Source organism: Spermophilus citellus (genome assembly GCF_964194105.1).
Source record: "Spermophilus citellus genome assembly, chromosome: 9".
Taxonomy (NCBI): Eukaryota; Metazoa; Chordata; class Mammalia; order Rodentia; family Sciuridae; genus Spermophilus; species Spermophilus citellus.
This window is the reverse complement of record NC_138191.1, coordinates 57,572,603-57,591,494: the sequence shown is the minus strand read 5'-3', so window position 1 is coordinate 57,591,494 and position 18,892 is coordinate 57,572,603. Positions and strand designations below refer to the sequence as shown.

The 18,892-nt window shown below is 40.9% G+C and overlaps 1 protein-coding gene across 1 annotated transcript in view; it reads right to left on the bottom strand.

The window, feature by feature from the left end:
* Nucleotides 1–719: 719 nt before the first annotated feature.
* Nucleotides 720–18,892, bottom strand: part of LOC308655317 (retinal-specific phospholipid-transporting ATPase ABCA4) — a 159,672-nt gene continuing 141,499 nt past the window's right edge. Inside the window, exons 45-50 of the mRNA XM_081305329.1 lie at nt 9,485–9,619; nt 8,543–8,646; nt 8,371–8,463; nt 6,572–6,821; nt 4,947–5,036; nt 720–951 (exon numbers count right to left, since the gene is read on the bottom strand). Of these exons, the coding sequence (XP_081161455.1) occupies nt 946–951; nt 4,947–5,036; nt 6,572–6,821; nt 8,371–8,463; nt 8,543–8,646; nt 9,485–9,619 (678 nt within the window). The 3' untranslated portion in view covers nt 720–945. The remainder of the gene's footprint in view (nt 952–4,946; nt 5,037–6,571; nt 6,822–8,370; nt 8,464–8,542; nt 8,647–9,484; nt 9,620–18,892) is intronic.

Sequence of the window (18,892 nt, the reverse complement as noted above, 5' to 3'; positions counted from 1 at the left end):
AGAGAAGTCAATTTGCTTTCTTCACCCACAGTCTTTTGAATGATTTGATTTAAAAGTATCATTTTCTAGCTCCTGGTGAGCGTTTATATGCCCCATGACCCATTCCCTCTGATACCACTGCATAGGACACACTTGTCTGCATGGTGGGTGTGGCGTGGTGTTGTATGAGGCCTTGACTCCTAAGTTTACAAAGACATGTCAGGTTTCATCCAACCACTGAGCCACTCCTACCTGTCCATGCTCTTTTGTTTCCTGTCCTAATTATACCTGTGAGGTAGGCATTCAAATGTGCCGGGCAAACAGATGTGAAATGTGGGTTCAGATAATACCCACTGACAGTGTTTACATGCATCACCAGACGGATGTCTTCTTCAAACCCTATAAAGACTTGACATGCAACATGGACACTAGTCCATTCACTTCCACCTGTGTTTCGGAAAGTGCTCCTGTGGCAATAACTCTCATGGAGGTTTATGGCACTATATGGAGCTACACACTCCCACAGAAAATATCTGAAACCATTCTAGATGGTGCACACCAGGGAGGTCAGTGAATAGGGTGATTTGTGATTAGACTGCATTTTATTTCTCCTTGAAAATTAAACTTATCTCACCATCCACACACCACACATACACAGAAGCAGATTCACTTGAAATAAGAGCGATATTGAGGCTAAAGGTATGGCAGGCTGGACTGGGATTCTACTCCCATGGTCTGGATGGAAAGGTTATTCTGTTGTTTGGTGGGGTCAGTTTCACCCTCAGGTGTTGCAGGTGAGCTATCCCTCTGGTTTCCTTCTGAAAGAGCCTTCTCCTGAGTTCACTGTGCTCCTTATATGTTTGTTTGCTGCTTAATGGATCAGTTTCTTTTGGATGACCACATGGGCAAAGGCTCCTGCAGTCCCGCGTTCCTTTCAGCCGTAGGGAAGAGCAGTGCTGAAGGATATCAGGCCTGTGGAAGGAGGTTAGATAGACTCTTATCATCGAAGTTTTCTGAAGAGCTGGAGTAGCTGCTTTTAGACATTACAAGTTCTTTGAAGGAAGCCCAGCTAAGGGAACTGTGGTTCTGTCAGATCACTGAGGCTATGGGCCATGTTTGTTTCCTCTTCTGTGAGGTGATGGTTCAGGGTTCCCAGCTCTTAAGATTCAGGGTGTCCATGTTCCTTATGCACACGCACACCCTGGAGTGCATGCAGGTTGCTATCTTAGAGGGAAGCCACATCCTCCGTGCTACCTCCAAAGGATGCTATGGTGTCTTTTGATTTGCTTTTTAGCCCAAGGAAGTAACCATGCCCTTACTGTCTTAAAAGCCAAGAAATCACAAGGCAGGTCAGGCTCAAGTCCAGAATTCCTTTGTCCACTTCCTACAAAGGTGGCTCCTAGGAAACATGAACATTTAATTTAGGGGATGGAGCATAGAGTAGGATTTGAGCTGGGGTTCAGGATATCGGGCTCCAGATCAAACTCAGGAACCAAGTCCATGCCCCTAGAGAAGAGGAGACAAAGTGACCTTTCTAACTGGAGATATTCTGTTTCTATTCATAAAGTGTAGGTAGAATTCCTGAACCAATCCCTGCTACAGGTGTGGGAGAGTGTGGGAAGAGGGGCTAGAGGCAGGCCTTCCCAGTCCATTCAAAATGTGGTTTATTCAGTTTTCTGGATTAAAATCACCCATCTCTTAAGGCAGTGGTTACTGTTATTGTATTCAAGGTTCAGCATATGCTTTGAGGTGGTGCAATGAGGCATCAGGTACTTCTAAACAATGAAATTAGTTTCATAAGGAAACAAATGGATAAGATTAAAAGTAAGGCAGGGAAATTGCAACAGTGTGTGAAAATAAGAATCAGCAATTGATCTGAGTTGTTCCTGACTTTAGAAAGCACAGATGACCACATACTTAAAACCCATTTAGGATGTTTTTAAGTTGTCTGATCATCTGTCGCCTACTCATCTATCAAAACAATCCTCACCTATTTTTATAAAATAGATGGTTAAGATAACACAAAACCTAATTCCAAAAGATGTTTTCCAAGACTAAGTCCTTTGACAAACTTTAAAATGGTCTTGATAAGTAGGTCTCTAGACCTTGTGTAGGCCTTGCTCACAGCCGGGGACTGTGAGGCCAACGGCCTGCTGAACTTCCCGAAGCTCAGCTCTCCCATTTGTTCAGAAGCAAGCTGCAAAGCTTTTCTAGAATGCCTTGAGAGAAATTACCCTTTTCTGTAGAGTACTTTAAAAAAAAAGTATTTTAAAGTGGTGTAATAAGAACAAGAATGTAATTTTTTTTAATTGTTGGTCGTTCAAAACATTACATAGTTCTTAATATATCATATTTCACAGTTTGATTCAAGTGGGTTATGAACTCCCATTTTTACCCCGTATACAGATTGCTGTATCACATCAGTTACACTTCCATTGATTTACATATTGCCATTCTAGTGTCTGATGTATTCTGCTGTCTATCCTATTCTCTACTATCCCCCCTCCCCTCCCCTCCCCTCCCCTCCCCTCCCCATTTCTCTCTCTACCCCCTCTACTGTAAATCATTTCTTCCACTTGTATTATTCTTCTCTTACCCCTCCTTTCCTCTTATATGTAATTTTGTATAACCCTGAGGATCACCTTCCATTTCCATGCGATTTCCCTTCTCATTCCCTTTCCCTTCCACCTCTCATCCCTGTTTAATGTTAATCTTCTTCTCAAGCTCTTCGTCCCTACCCTGTCCTTGGTTACTCCCCTTATATCAAAGCAGTCATTTGGCATTTGTTTTTTAGGGATTGGCTAGCTTCACTTAGCATAATCTGCTCTAATGCCATCCATTTCCCTCCAAATTCTATGATTTTGTCATTTCTTAATGCAGAGTAATACTCCATTGTGTATAAATGCCACATTTTTTTTTATCCATTCATCTATTGAAGGGCATCTAGGTTGGTTCCACAATCTTGCTATCGTGAATTGTGCTGCTATGAACATCGATGTAGCAGTGTCCCTGTAGCATGCTCTTATTAGGTCTTTAGGGAATAGACCGAGAAGGGGAATAGCTGGGTCAAATGGTGGTTCCATTCCCAGCTTTCCAAGAAATCGCCATACTGCTTTCCAAATTGGCTACACCAACAAGAATGTAATTAACTCTGTTTCATGAGAGGTTTGTTTACATACAAAGGAGTTTGCTAACCTTTGTAAAGATAGTATGTCATAAATTAGAGATACGGTTTGAATTAAAAAATTTATTATAAAATAATAATAAATAATTTAACAAATATGTCACAGTAGGTTTTCTAATATTTGTGAGCCAAAATATAAAAAATATAATTTAAAAATTATGTCTAATAAAGGGGAAAGTTTGGAATTAATTGCTGTAGGTTACAGACTATCAGTGCCCCTGGCCTGGCCCAGAGGTGATGTGTTGGCCCTTTAAGATGGAGTATGCCAATGGAGGCTGGGGGAGGAGCAGGTTGGACCCTGGAAGTTCTAGGAAACAATTTTGCTACCCAATTATGTATCTGTGTTATAAAAAGGATTCATAATTTTTTTGTACCTTTAATTTATTTATTGATTTTTATGTGGTGCTGAGGATCGAACCCAGGGCCTCGCACATGTTAGACAAACGCTCTACCACTGAGCCCCAGCCCCAAAGGATTTATAATTGCAAGCTGATTTCAAAGAATCATTTTGACTAGTGTCAACAGCAACTACAAGATTTATAAGTGAGAAATGGTGACTAGAAATCAGCAAAACTAACCTTCCCTGAATAGGTGTCTTTGCTTGGCATTTTGGTGGGGTATGTGTGTGTGCAAACTCCACCTTGCTAAGTGGCCGTGAGACCTCTACTGGTCAAAAGGAAAGGGAAACATTCATCACAAGCCCTGTTTTGGAAAGCAGTATCTCAGTCATTCACTAGATTTGGTTTTTCTTTCAATCAAGAAATTGGTTGGGAGGAATGAGAAATTTGGAAAATAAGATCTTGCATACTTCTGCTTTTTGGAAAATGCTTTGATTTGATTTGGTTTATTCTTTAGGTAAGTCAGGGGAGAAATGCTGAGTCAACTCATCCCTTTAAAACCCCAGGCTTAAGTCAAGTCACCTGAGAACTGGCACCTCCATGCTTTCTCTAGCGATCTCTCCGTCTGGGGAATTTGGAGGGCAAGGTGTGCTTCTCACATGGGCACTGTGCCAAGGCAGGTACCTGGACATACTCAAGAGTTACTGCAGGCCAGGATCCACACCTTCTATTGCTTCTTCCTCTTTCATCTTGATACTTTTCTAAAGAACAAAGAGCCCCCTTCCTACAACAGACATGGCCCTTGATCTAACTAAATGTGCCCACCATTGAAACAGATGCTGGTTCACTCCCTTCCTTTGAAATTCTAATGCATGACCAGACATAGATATCAAGTATCCTAATAACCAAAATGTTTTCATATTCTGTCCTATCTTCCATGCTTCTTATTTCTGAACAAAAACATGTGGGAAAGTTCTTCTAGAAAAATGCTCTCCCACTGGGGCATGGTGGTGCATGCCGGCAATTTGAGCAGCTAGGGAGGCTGAGGTAGGAGGATTTTCAAAGTCAGTCTCAGCAACTTAGTGGTAGTGATACTTTAAGCAGCTTAGTGAAACCCTGTCTCAAAGAATAAAAAGAGCTGGGGATGTGGGACAGGGGTTAAGCACCCTTGGGTTAAATCCCTGGTATAATAATAATAATAATAATAACAACAACAATAATATGCTCTCCTATCCAAATGGCTTCCAGATTACAATAGGAACAACAAAACCTTCAGCGCAGAGTGGTGGGGATGTAGCAAGGATATGGTAGGGGCATGGTATGAGTGGAGCTCTCAGCAGGAGGTATGTGTGAGCCTTGGGTCACCTCAGGTGCAGTGGGCCAACTGGGCCTGGGAGCCCAGGATCTGCCTCAAGCAGTGGACTGAGAAAGGGCAGCAGCAGTACCTTGGCTTTTTGGCTGGCTCCAGCAGCTCGAGGATGCAAAGGAAGGTCATGAGGTTCCATCTGCTGTTTATTAGCAAAGTTCACAAACACCTGGAGTCAAAAGAAGAGCAAGAGTTAAGTAGATGTCTCCAAAAAAACAGCACCCTACACGACCTACCCAGTTAACTCTGTATTTTCCAATTATCATACAGCCATACTGGGGTGACTGGTGTCCTGACCAGGGGAGGCTGGTACATGCACACAAACCCAGCCACTGGTGCCCTGGACAGAGCTTGCATCTTCCGAGCCAAGCCAAGGAAGTTCCTGCTAGAGGTTTCAAAGGACTTTGGGTTCAGATGTTGGAGTAACCAAGGCAAGGCAATTTCTCAGATAGCACCTTCCTAATCTGTTAAAGAAGGAACTAAGAAAAGGTAGTTGACTCTTTTCTGATCTTCATTCAATGTACACAACTCCTGCCTAAGGAATCCAGTTTGGCCTTCACCTGCTCAAGGCTGATAAGAAGGTGCAGGTGAGCAGGTAAGCCAGCTCCTCTTCAAGGAGTAAAGGGTGACTTGCCTGTTTCTACTGTTTGTTGAACTGTCTTTCAGGGTGTTTAGTAAAGAACAAAACACTCAGAAAGAACCCAAATGTCCACTGATGAATGAATAGAAGGATAAGCAAAATGTGGCATTTAAACCCAATGGAATATTATTCAGTCTTAAAAAGGAAGGAAATTCTGACACATGCTACAACATGGATGGGCCATGAGGACATTATGCTTAGTGAAATAGGCCAGTCCCAAAAGGAAAAATTTTGCATGATTCCACTTGTGTGAGGTACACAGAATAGCCAGTTTCATAGAGACAGAAAGAAAAATGATAGTTGCTAGGAGAAGTGGCAGAGTGGAGGAGGAAGAACAGTACAGTTTAATGGACACAGTCTCAGTTTTGCAAGCTGAAAAGAGTTTTGGAGATGGGTGGTGGTGATGGTAGTTAACACTCCTGAACTTTACACTTAGAAATGGTTAAGTGGTAAATTATATATATTTTACACAAACACATATATATTTTTACCACAATAAAGAGTGTGATTACATTATAAAAATACAGATGGAACATGTTTATAAAAACTCACCAAAGTGGGCCTGGGGTTGTGGCTCAGTGGTAGAGTGCTCACCTAGCATGTGTGAAGCACTGGGTTCGATCCTCAGCACCATATTAAAAAAATGAATAAATACAATAAAGGTACTATGTCCATCTACAACTAAAAAAAAACCAAACAAACAAACCTTTTTTTAAAAAAAAATCACAAAAATGTACACTTAAAATAGGTGTTTTATTGTATGTAAATTACATATCACTAAAGTTGATTTGAAAAAAAAAGCTACCACCACACACAAGAAAGAAATAACATGTAAAAGAAGAACAATCTAAAAAAAAATCAATGACATTGTTTGCTGATGAGTAACATTATTTGAAAACAATTTCTGATTTATCAAGATTTACCCTAATAGACAGAGACAAAAGTGTGTTAAAAATCGGGAATGTCATGCCTGCCTCTTGTGTCAACTGCAGCCCATGTTGGCATTCTGGCCCAGTCTTTGCAGAGTCTTCTCTCCTGTGCCTGGTGCCCTGAGGTGGACTTGCCTGATCCAGTGTGGTCTGTGTGACTGAGTACTCCTCAATGAACAGGCTGTCCTTGTGGGAGAGGAGCAGCTGGAAGATCCTGGCCAGGGAGGAGGAAGAGACCTGGAACTGGAGCATGTTGTAATGCCTCTCCCTCTGCACACTGCCAGGGAAGTTCCCCTGGAAGAACTGTTCCACGGGATTCAGGTCAGGAAGCAAGTCATCCTTTGGGGATTTGATTTTCATTGTGACAATGTAGCCATCTCCAAACCTAAGGGATGCACAGTGAAGTACAGGCCTGTCAGTGGGAGGGGGTCAAAGGCAATCACAAAATAAGGAGTAGACTCATCCTGCACACTGGGGTTAGGCCCAAACCACTGGCCATCTCTGTGTGTTTAAAACTAGGAGAAATAAATGTAGTAGTCCTTGGGGAAACCTTTTGGTACCAGTTTTTAAAGGTCTGAATATGTGTGGTAAAGTGGCAAAGTTGTACTTTCTGAAGTCAAAGGTGGTTGTAGCCCTGTGGAGATCCCAGGCCCGCTGATAAAGACATGTGACCAGTGCATTCTGAATGGGGTGGCAAGGGCTGACTGGCCTTTAGGAACCAGCCAGTGGGAAGCAAAGGCCTGGGAAGACAGCATGCTTTCTCTAAGGAAGTTTCCAGAAACAGGGCCATTGGTGCTTCCTTCCTCTCTTCACCAGGTTGCTGGTAATCTTCACAGGGAGGATGAAGGATGGTCTACCAGAGAGTGTGCTGGTGGTCCTTTGGCATCTGTATATGGCTAGGTCAGGGTGTATGATGAACACTATCATTGTAAGGTCCCTCCTTGACCTAGGGCCATTCTCTATCCGTCTTTCAGCTCCAGAGAATTGATGTCCCTCCATATGGGAAAATGCCTCCTCATCTCTTCAATCATCTCCTCAATCATGGAGAATGAGAGGCAAAGGAGTACAGGGTCATCCCTCAGCAGTTGGGCACAAGGAATTGCTGACACAGATCTGACCTTACATGCTGGTGTCCTCACAAATATCCAGCATGGAGACTGGAATTACTCAAGAAATCAGGGTCAAATATCCATTTGCCAAATGTAGCTCATCTATTAGACCTTTCTCCCTAGACCTTTTCACTGAAATACACTTTCATAGATCCTTAAGATTAAGCACATCCGCATAGGTAAGGTAGATTCTGTGATGTCCCTTTTATCAACTAGCTGATGATTTTAGATTCTGGGCTCTTGATAAGTGTGTTAAATAAAATCCACAACTATAAACCCACTCTTTCCCAGGTTAGAAGGCATGTCAGAATGCAAGGGAACCTGGCAATATAATGATAATCTTGTTTTAACTGGTTGTTAGTTTCAGCACACAACGTGTAAATAAGGAATTATTTACAACAATTTATGGGTACAGGATAATTCTAATTGAGACTACTGGCATTCTTAGTTTCTTATGATCATTTTTCAAACTTAAAAGCATATAATAGTCTAGAGAAGAAATCTGGTTTCCAAGTTGTTTGGTCTCCTAATCATTCTTATATTGGTTGTGGCCTCTCATGATAAAGGCCAGAGTGGATCTGGTAGGATAAGTGAGGTGACATTGAATCAGTGTTTTAACCACAAGCAATTAGTCCAATACAGAGGAACTTATTATCAGCACAATGCTTTCTGCATTTGCCTCGGGGGCACCAGGCCCAGCTACCGCTAGCAGGTGGGATGAGAGGCAGCAGGATTCTCCCAAGCATCCATAGAGAACACAGGGCCTGGTTCAACCCCACAAAAGGTAGCAAAAAGGAGGCTGCCCCCGCCCCCCAGCTTGCTTACTTGTATTTGAGGTGCTGAATGGTGCCCAGACACTGAAAGGTGCCCTTCACCATGATGGCCAGCCGGGTACACAGCGCCTCACACTCCTCCATGCTGTGGTACAGGAGAGAGGAAATGAGGCAGTAGCAGGGACTCCCACCTACCTTACCCACTCTGGGCTTGCTTCTCTTGCCTGTGAGAGGTGAGGACCACGGCTCTCCCTTCTCTGAGGATGCTCACAATGGTGTTCCACAGCATGCGTCGTGCCTGAGGATCCATTCCGGTGGTGGGCTCATCCTGTGGGGTGGGAGAGAGAGCGGGGCATGTGGACTTGGAGTTGGCCTTTTTGGGTCACTGCAGACTCTGCCAGCTGACTCCCTTTGAGCAGCCCTGGTGTCTGAGAAGGATGAGCTGACAGATACTTTCTCAGCGGTTTCCCAGCTCAGCGAGATGGGGGAGGGGCACCCAGGTGCAGCACATGGAAGGCTGGAGGTGAATCAGAGTAAAGAAACATGATGTACACCTCTAGATTCCTTCAACCTGAGAGTAGGTTACAGTTGATATAGGCAAGGGTAGAATTATCCTTTAAAAAGGCCAAAATAAAACAAAACAAGCAAACAAACAAATAAAAAGCCCCACCAAAATGGACAACACAAAACTACAAGTGTGTAAGGAGAGGAAGATAACCCAGGTAACTTTTTGGCTCCCTCCATGTCCTGTGACCCATGCCCTCATGAACCTCAGACTGCAAGGTCTGGGGCCCTGGGCCTGCTCCAGCTCTGGGGAGAGTCATGGGAGCCTCGGATCCAGATCAACATGTCTGTCCACAGGTATCCCACACAGACCTCCTCATGCTGAAGTAATTTCCAACCAGACACCAACATTCCCCAGAGGGGACAGAACTTCCCCATGGTGAGCTGTGGCCCTGGAGAGACTTCCCAGCAACTCCTAATCAGACCATGCCTGAAAGCTGCAAATCAAACACTGGGCTGATGGCTCAAAAGGAACCGTGCAGGGTGCAATCCAGATGAAAACAAACTGCCACAGGACCTGGGACACATTTTCCTGACCAGAGAGATGCCGACTTGCTTGGCTCTTAGGGTGGCCCCCCAACTTCCGGTTGCAATGCCCTCACCAGCAACACCAGCGGTGGGCAGCCGATGAGTGCCATGGCTGTGGAGAGCTTCCGCTTATTGCCCCCACTGTATGTGCCCACCAAACGATCAGCATAGAGAGACAGGCCGAGGCTCTGGATACTCCAGTTTGCAACCTAAAGAAGAGAATGAAATCCCATCTGGAGAAGAGGAACATGGGCACACGGCAGACCTCCATAGTTCAAAGTTTCCCGTTTGCAGATCCCACCCGTCCAGGATGACAGACCCAGTTAGGGCTACTTGCTGGCTCCTGTCCTCTGGCACATGCTTCAGGAGCAGATAGAGTCTCCTTTCCACTCTGTACCTTTGATACCAGTGTGTCTTGGGCAGCTCAACACCCATCAAGGGAGTGAACTTAGGCCTTACAAAGATGAAGAGAGCATTTCTTGCCATGTCCTAGACTGTGGCTATTGGAAAAGGAAGAGTCCTAAGGTCTCTTTGAGAAGATGGTGGGTCCAAGACCCACTGGTTCCACCCCTCAACAGAGTCACACCTAAAGTTTTGTGCAGTTAATGCATACTTACAGAGCACTCACTATGTCCGGCACTGTGCTAGGCACTGGAGAACAATGGTAAACACAACCATCATGCTGTGCTCACAGATGGGGAACAAGGACAGACAATAGAAATTAAATAGAATGACAGCAGTGTTTTGAGGGAGTTCTACAGGGAACCATGATAGAGAATAACAGGGGTGGAGGTATATACACGTGCACATTTGCACAGAGGAAAAAACTAAGAAAGTTGATGGAGATGATCGCACCATGCTCTGCCTTCTGCATTTGTTGTACTCTGCCTGGTATGGATACTTCACTGACTTATCAATTGTCCCTCCTGCTAGAATATAAGCTCCATTTTTGACTTTTCATTTGGAAATAGTTTCAAACTTTTAAAAATGTGTAAAAATAAAAGAAATACAAAGAACATTCATAAGCTCCCCCTCTCTTTCTCATACAAACACACACACACGAGTTATCTACATGGCGGTGGGCGCAGAGAGATCAAGTCTCTGACCTCTTCAGCTGTGCAGGCATAGGGAGTCGTAAACAATCTAAATTCTGTTTGCTCAGGATCACTAGGCAATGCTGAGCTGATGTGGATCTGGGGCCAACAGTCTGGGCATCTCAGAACACACACTGAGCCCGGATTGGCTGAATTCAAGCTCCCGTTCGCCTGCTTCCCGCAGACAAACAGCTGTGACTCAGCACTAATCCATCTGGCTGAAACAACTGGTCAGCCCTTCTGATCCTATGGAGGTAAATGCCAACCGAGCCTTCATAGGTAGTGGCCACAGGTTTGAAACGGGGCTTGGGAGAGACAGTAAGGACCCACCCGTTGCATTGGTCACCCAGCAAAGGGAAATGAACTGTCGCCATTTGCAAGAGATACCACCATGGCAGAGAACTGAAGTCACCAGACTGCGGCGGAGGAGATAACTTCATTGAAACCTGCGGCTACAGGTGTGTAATTCCCTAGCCTTCCCTCTCCACACATCGGGGAAACCTCAAGGGCCCCTCCCAGCTCTCCCGTGAGTGCGATAGCCAGACTGAGGGAATCAGGAGTGGCGCAGGACCTGCAGCGCGGAACTCCCGGCTACTGCTCCCACCAGTGCTGACAACTGAGGCCTCTTGCACCAGCTACTGGGGGCGTGGCTACCGGAGGGCAAGTAAAATTCGCCGAGGATTCTCAGCCCCAAGCTCTACAAACTTAGGGTCTGAGGGAATGGCAAACAGGGAGAGTGTGCCCAGTTGTTCATGAAAACAGGGCTCCCAGGAGCAGCAGACCTGGCGTGCAGCCAGTATTGTGGTGAGCGGCACCCGTGAGAGGGGCCTGGCTAGAGGAAAAGTGGGGAAGTGACTAGACACAAGAGGAGGCCCAAGGCACTCAGGATTGGAGACTCGCCCAGTCTGGGAGGAGGAGCTGCTGCACAGTGATTGGTTCCTGCGTATTGACAGGAGAAACTTGGCCTGGTGGGCACAGCGCCACCTACTGGAAGAGAAGTTAATCAAACTCTAAGACTGCATTTATTAGTTTTTTTTCTCTTTTTTTTGATTTGGGTTTTTTCTTTCATTTTCATTTTTCTTTCTTGTTTTTTAAATTTTTTTTCAATTTTTTAAAAATTTTTTTCTTCTAATTTTAATTTTAATTATTATTATTATTATTTTTTTTTTAAATTTTTTTCTTTTTTTATTTACTATTTTTTTTCTTCTTTTGTCTTTTCATTTGTTTTCAATTTTCTTATTCCCCCTTCCTTGAATTCTACCTGCTTACTCTCATTCTCTTTAGTGACTTCTTCCCTTCCCTTCTAATACCTTTCCTCCCAAGCATCAAATAAATTTATAAGAGTAAACAGTAACTCAGCAGTCAAACAGAACAAGAAGTAACATGAGCAGCTTCAAAAAGCAAGGAAGAAAAGGAGTACAAACAATGCAGGACAGCCTAAATATTCAGGAGGACCTAGAGTCATCAGAAAAATGGTCATATAAAGAACTCAAGGAACACCTTAGACAGATGGAATGGAACCTTAAAGAGGATACAAGACAGCAAATTCAAGCAGCGAAAGAACACATTGAGAATGAATTACATAAACAGATAAAAGAAGAAGTTAAGCATCTTTATCAGGAGATAGAGATTATAAAAAATAATCAAACAATAATTCTAGAAATGAAGGAAACGATAAACCAAATTAAAAACTCAATTGAGAGTATCACTAACAGAGTGGAACAAATAGAAGCCAGAATGTCAGATAATGAAGACAAAATATATCATCTTGAAAAGAGTCTAGCCAACTCAGAAAGGCTGGTAAAAAATCACGAGAAAAACATCCAAGAATTATGGGATAACATAAAAAAACCAAACTTACGAGTCATCGGGATACAAGAAGGTACAGAGATTCAAACCAAGGGAATGAGTAACCTGCTGAATGAAATAATTACAGAAAACTTTCCAGAAATAAAAAAGGAAACAGATATACAAATTGAAGTGGCATACAGGACACCGAGCACACAAAATCACAGTAGACCAACGCCAAGACACATCGTTATGAAGATATTCAATATACAGAACAAAGAGAAAATATTAAAAGCTATAAGAGAAAGGAGGCAGATTACATTCAGGGGTAAACCAATAAGGTTAACAATGGATTTTTCATCACAGACGCTGAAAGCAAGAAGGTCATGGAACAATGTATTTCAAACACTGAAAGACAATGGATGCCAACCAAGAATTCTGTATCCAGCAAAATTAAGCTTCAGGTATGACAATGAAATAAAAATCTTTCATGATAAAATCGACTTCAAGAATAAGTTAATCAAAAGGGATAAGGAAGGACATTATATACTGTTAAAAGGAACCATTCACCAACAAGACATAACAATTATCAATATTTATGCACCAAATAATGGTGCTGCGACATTCATAAAAAAAATTCTCCTCAAGTTCAAGAATCAAATAGACCACAACACAATAATTATGGGTGACTTCAACACACCTCTCTCACCATTGGACAGATCCTCCAAACAAAGTTGAATAAAGAAACTATAGAACTCAATACCACAATCAATAACCTAGACTTAACTGACATATATAGAATATATCAACCATCATCAAATGGATATACTTTTTCCTCAGCAGCACATAGATCCTTCTCAAAAATAGACCATATATTATGCCATAGGGCAACCCTCAGTAAATATAAAGGGGTGGAGATAATACCATGCATTTTATCTGATAATAATGGACTGAAACTGGAAATCAATGATAAAAGAAGGAAGGAAAAATCCTACATCACATGGAAAATGAACAATATGTTACTGAATGATCAATGGGTTACAGAAGACATAAAGGAGGAAATAAAAAAATTCTTAGAGATAAATGAAAATACAGACAAAACATATCGGAATCTATGGGACACAATGAAAGCAGTTTTAAGAGGGAAATTCATTGTCTGGAGGTCATTCCTCAAAAAAAGAAAAAAACAACAAATATATGAGCTCACACTTCATCTCAAAGCCCTGGAAAAGGAAGAGCAAAACAACAGCAAATGTAGCAGAAGGCAAGAAATAATTAAAATCAGAGCGGAAATCAATGAAATTGAAACAAAAGAAACTATTGAAAAAATTAACAAAACTAAAAGTTGGTTCTTCGAAAAAATAAATAAGATCGACAGACCTTTAGCCATGCTAACGAAGAGAAGAAGAGAGAGAACTCAAATTACTAACATACGGGATGAAAAAGGCAATATCACAACAGATGCCACAGAAATACAGAAGACAATTAGAAATTATTTTGAAAACCTATATTCCAATAAAATAGAAGATAGTGAAGACATCGATAAATTTCTTAAGTCATATGATTTGCCCAGACTGAGTCAGGAGGATACACACAATTTGAACAGACCAATATCAATGGATGAAATTGAAGAAGCAATCAAAAGACTACCAACCAAGAAAAGCCCAGGACCGGATGGGTATACAGCGGAGTTTTACAAAACCTTTAAAGAAGAATTAATACCAATACTTTTCAAGTTATTTCAGGAAATAGAAAAAGAGGGAGCTCTTCCAAATTCATTCTATGATGCCAACATCACCCTGATTCTGAAACCAGACAAAGACACCTCAAAGAAAGAAAACTACAGACCAATATCTCTAATGAACCTAGATGCAAAAATCCTCAATAAAATTCTGGCGAATCGAATACAAAAACACATCAAAAAAATTGTGCACCATGATCAAGTAGGATTCATCCCTGGGATGCAAGGATGGTTCAATATACGGAAATCAATAAATGTTATTCACCACATCAATAGACTTAAAGATAAGAACCATATGATCATCTCAATAGATGCAGAGAAAGCATTCGACAAAGTACAGCATCCCTTTATGTTCAAAACATTAGAAAAACTAGGGATAACAGGAACTTACCTTGACATTTTAAAAGCTATCTATGCTAAGCCTCAGGCTAGCATCATTCTGAATGGACAAAAGTTAAAGGCATTCCCTCTAAAATCTGGAACAAGACAGGGATGCCCTCTCTCACCACTTCTATTTAATTTAGTCCTTGAAATACTAGCCAGAGCAATTAGACAGACGAAAGAAATTAAAGGCATAAAAATAGGAAAAGAACTTAAATTATCACTATTTGCGGATGACATGATTGTATACCTAGAAGACCCAAAAAGGTCTACAAAGAAACTACTAGAACTAATAAATGAATTCAGCAAAGTGGCAGGATATAAAATCAACACGCATAAATCAAAGGCATTTCTGTATATCAGCGACAAAACTTCTGAAATGGAAATGAGGAAAAACACCCCATTCACAATATCCTCAAAAAAAATAAAATACTTGGGAATCAACCTAACAAAAGAGGTGAAAGATTTATACAATGAAAACTACAGAACCCTAAAGAGAGAAGTAGAAGAAGATCTTAGAAGATGGAAAAATATACCCTGTTCATGGATAGGCAGAACTAACATTATCAAAATGGCGATATTACCAAAAGTGCTCTATAGGTTTAATGCAATGCCAATCAAAATCCCAACGGCATTTCTTGTAGAAATAGATAAAGCAATCATGAAATTCATATGGAAAAATAAAAGACCCAGAATAGCAAAAGCAATTCTAAGCAGGAAGTGTGAATCAGGCGGCATAGCGATACCAGATTTCAAACTATATTACAGAGCAATAGTGACAAAAACAGCATGGTACTGGTACCAAAACAGGCGGGTGGACCAATGGTATAGAATAGAGGACACAGAGACTAATCCACAAAGTTACAACTATCTTATATTTGATAAAGGGGCTAAAAGCATGCAATGGAGGAAGGATAGCATCTTCAACAAATGGTGTTGGGAAAACTGGAAATCCATATGCAACAAAATGAAACTGAATCCCTTTCTCTCGCCATGCACAAAAGTTAACTCAAAATGGATCAAGGAGCTTGATATCAAATCAGAGACTCTGCGTCTGATAGAAGAAAAAGTTGGCTCCGATCTACATATTGTGGGGTCGGGCTCCAAATTCCTTAATAGGACACCCATAGCACAAGAGTTAATAACAAGAATCAACAAAAAGTTTTTTCTCAGCAAGAGAAATAATAAGAGAGGTAAGTAGGGAGCCTACATCCTGGGAACAAATTTTTACTCCTCACACTTCAGATAGAGCCCTAATATCCAGAGTATACAAAGAACTCAAAAAATTAGACAATAAGATAACAAATAACCCAATCAACAAATGGGCCAAGGACCTGAACAGACACTTCTCAGAGGAGGATATACAATCAATCAACAAGTACATGAAAAAATGCTCACCATCTCTAGCAGTCAGAGAAATGCAAATCAAAACCACCCTAAGATACCATCTCACTCCAGTAAGATTGGCAGCCATTAGGAAGTCAAACAACAACAAGTGCTGGCGTGGATGCGGAGAAAAGGGTACACTTGTACATTGCTGGTGGGACTGCAAATTGGTGTGGCCAATTTGGAAAGCAGTATGGAGATTCCTGGGAAAGCTGGGAATGGAACCACCATTTGACCCTGCTATTGCCCTTCTCGGACTATTCCCTGAATACCTTAAAAGAGCATGCTACAGGGATACTGCCACATCGATGTTCATAGCAGCACAATTCACAATAGCTAGAATGTGGAACCAACCCAGATGCCCTTCAATAGATGAATGGATAAAAAAATGTGGCATTTATATACCATGGAATATTACGCAGCACTAAAAAATGACAAAATCATGGAATTTGCAGGGAAATGGATGGCACTAGAGCAGATTATGCTTAGTGAAGCTAGCCAATCCCTAAAAAACAAATACCAAATGTCTTCTTTGATATAATGAGAGCAACTATGAACAGAGCAGGGAGGAAGAGCAGGAAGAAAAGATTAACATTAAACAGAGACATGAGATGGGAGGGAAAGGGAGAGAAAAGGGAAATTGCATGGAAATGAAGGGAGACCCTCATTGCTATACAAAATTACATATAAGAGGTTGTGAGGGGAATGGGAAAATAAACAAGGAGAGAAATGAATTACAGTAGATGGGGTAGAGAGAGAAGATGTGAGGGAAGGGGAGGGGGGATAGTAGGGGATAAGAAAAAATAAATAAATAAATAAATAAAGTTATCTCATACTAAGAAAAACATAAAAAACATTCTATGTAGAAAAATAGCCTGCTCAAAAAACTGTGCTGTGACAATTGGTATAATCACATGTAAAAAATGAAATTAAATCTTTATTTCTCACCATGAAAAAAAAACAAAAAAAAAGCAAACACACACACAGGCACACATGCACGCACGCACGTGCACGCACACACACACACACACACACACACATACACACACACTTATTTTTCCTGACCTGTTTGAGGATAAGTTCATGGACCTTCATTTCTAAGTACTTCCATGCATAATTCCTAAGAGTAGGGATATTCTCTTACACAATCGTAGTTTGGTTATCAAGATCAGTAAATTAACACTGTCATGATATTTATCTAATCTACTTGTTCATAGTTCAGTTTTATCAACTGTCCCAATAATGTTCTTCATGTCACCCCACTCCCCCACACCTTGCTTCAGCACATGATGCAGTCTATTGTCTATAATTCACTCTTTATATCTCTTTAGCCTCCTGTTATAGGAATATTTCCACAGCCTTTCTTTGTCTGTCTTTGATATTTTAAAAGAATATTTTTTAAAAATGGAATGTTCCTTCTTTGGAATTTGTCTGATATTTCCTCATGATAAGATTCAGATTACACATTTCTAGTAAGGATTCCATATGAGTGAAGTTGTGTCCCTTGGGTATCCTGTTTGGGGCATGAGATGTCCACCTGTCTCTTGTAGATAACATTAATTTTGATCACTCAGTTAATATGTTGCCTAATTTTTCCAGTATGAATTGCTCCCCACCCCTTGCAATCAAAAAGCTATCTGTGCAGATGTTCTTTTAAAACATGTAAATATCCTCTCTCATAAAAACTTCCCCTAGATTTATTATCCATTGATGATTTTTGTGCAATCTGGTCTTTAATATGTCATTGCAAAGTCGTTTTCTGACGCCAGAACTTCTTCACACTAATCAGTTGGTGCTCAGCACTTGACTGTAAGCAAGATCCTTCCCTTCTCTTCTATTTATCTAACAGTATAGACACAAATTCCTACTTTACCCCCAGTGTTTTACAACCTATCATGGTATTTCATTATTTTGATTTTCAGATTGTTCCATATTTGGCTGTGGTGGTCCCTTCAGGATGGCTCCTATGTTCTTGTGACATGTCTCTTCATTTTGCTTCCTACTTTTAGCACAATAAGATGTTCCAGCTTTGGCATCTGTTACTTATTTGAAGAGTCATGGTTCCCTTTAGAAGGGGAATATTATGAAGATCAAAATCTGGGCAGAGTACACTCACAGCTATTAGGGTATTCTTCCTTCTTGGCTCTTTCATAGGACAATAAACACATACACACCAATATGCACATGCATATATGCATGTAAATGTGCACTATGCGTTAGCCTATAAAAAAGCATGTAAGTATTTCATGAATTCACAGTGTTAACTCTAACTCCAATCCACCCCCCAGAGCTCCTTCTTGCTTTCCCCCTTTCTGTGTTTGTATTGTTACTTCTTCCATGGTGAGAATGTTGGCTCCAAAAACATTAACACATTTATCCATTTACTTAATCCTATATAACACATCTAAAGTGGTTTCAGAATTGCTTTTTCTATGCCACTGTAAAAACCTAAAAAGAACTCAGAACTTGAAGTTCTTTGTCCTCACTGCACCCTGCCCAAGACTGAGAATAGCCAAATACTATGTTCGTCAGTTGTATTAGTTCTTCTCCCATATCTGTATGCTTATGATATTTATTTGAAATAAAATTGGGTTTAATTAGCTTCAGTTTATATGCAATGTTTTTTTGCTTCCATTTATACTTTCTTCTCATTCTTTTGATTTAGTTTTATATATGAATATGTAGAATATTAACATTTGCCAGAAGCTAAAACTATAGACAGAGATACCCCCAGAGAATTATTATCCCTTCCCTTCTTCCATCCTAACTCCCTCTTATTCATCACCAAATCCGTTGTTTTCTGGTTTACCCATTTTGTGTTCTATTTGTGAAGGTAAACAGACATTTAAATGATCTCTTATTTATTTTTTTACATAAAAGTAGCATTCTATCGTACACTATTTTTTTGTACTGCTGGTCTTGTGCCAGAAACATTTTCTTTTATTGTTACTTGCTTTTTAAACTTTGTTTAGCCACTTAAAGAAAATCTGCTTATGGAACAATTTGCCTCAAATCCATTCCAAGTTGTATATTTGTTTTCCAATAAAAAAATTACAATTTACCCCCAAAAAAGTAGCATTCTATTAGTTCTC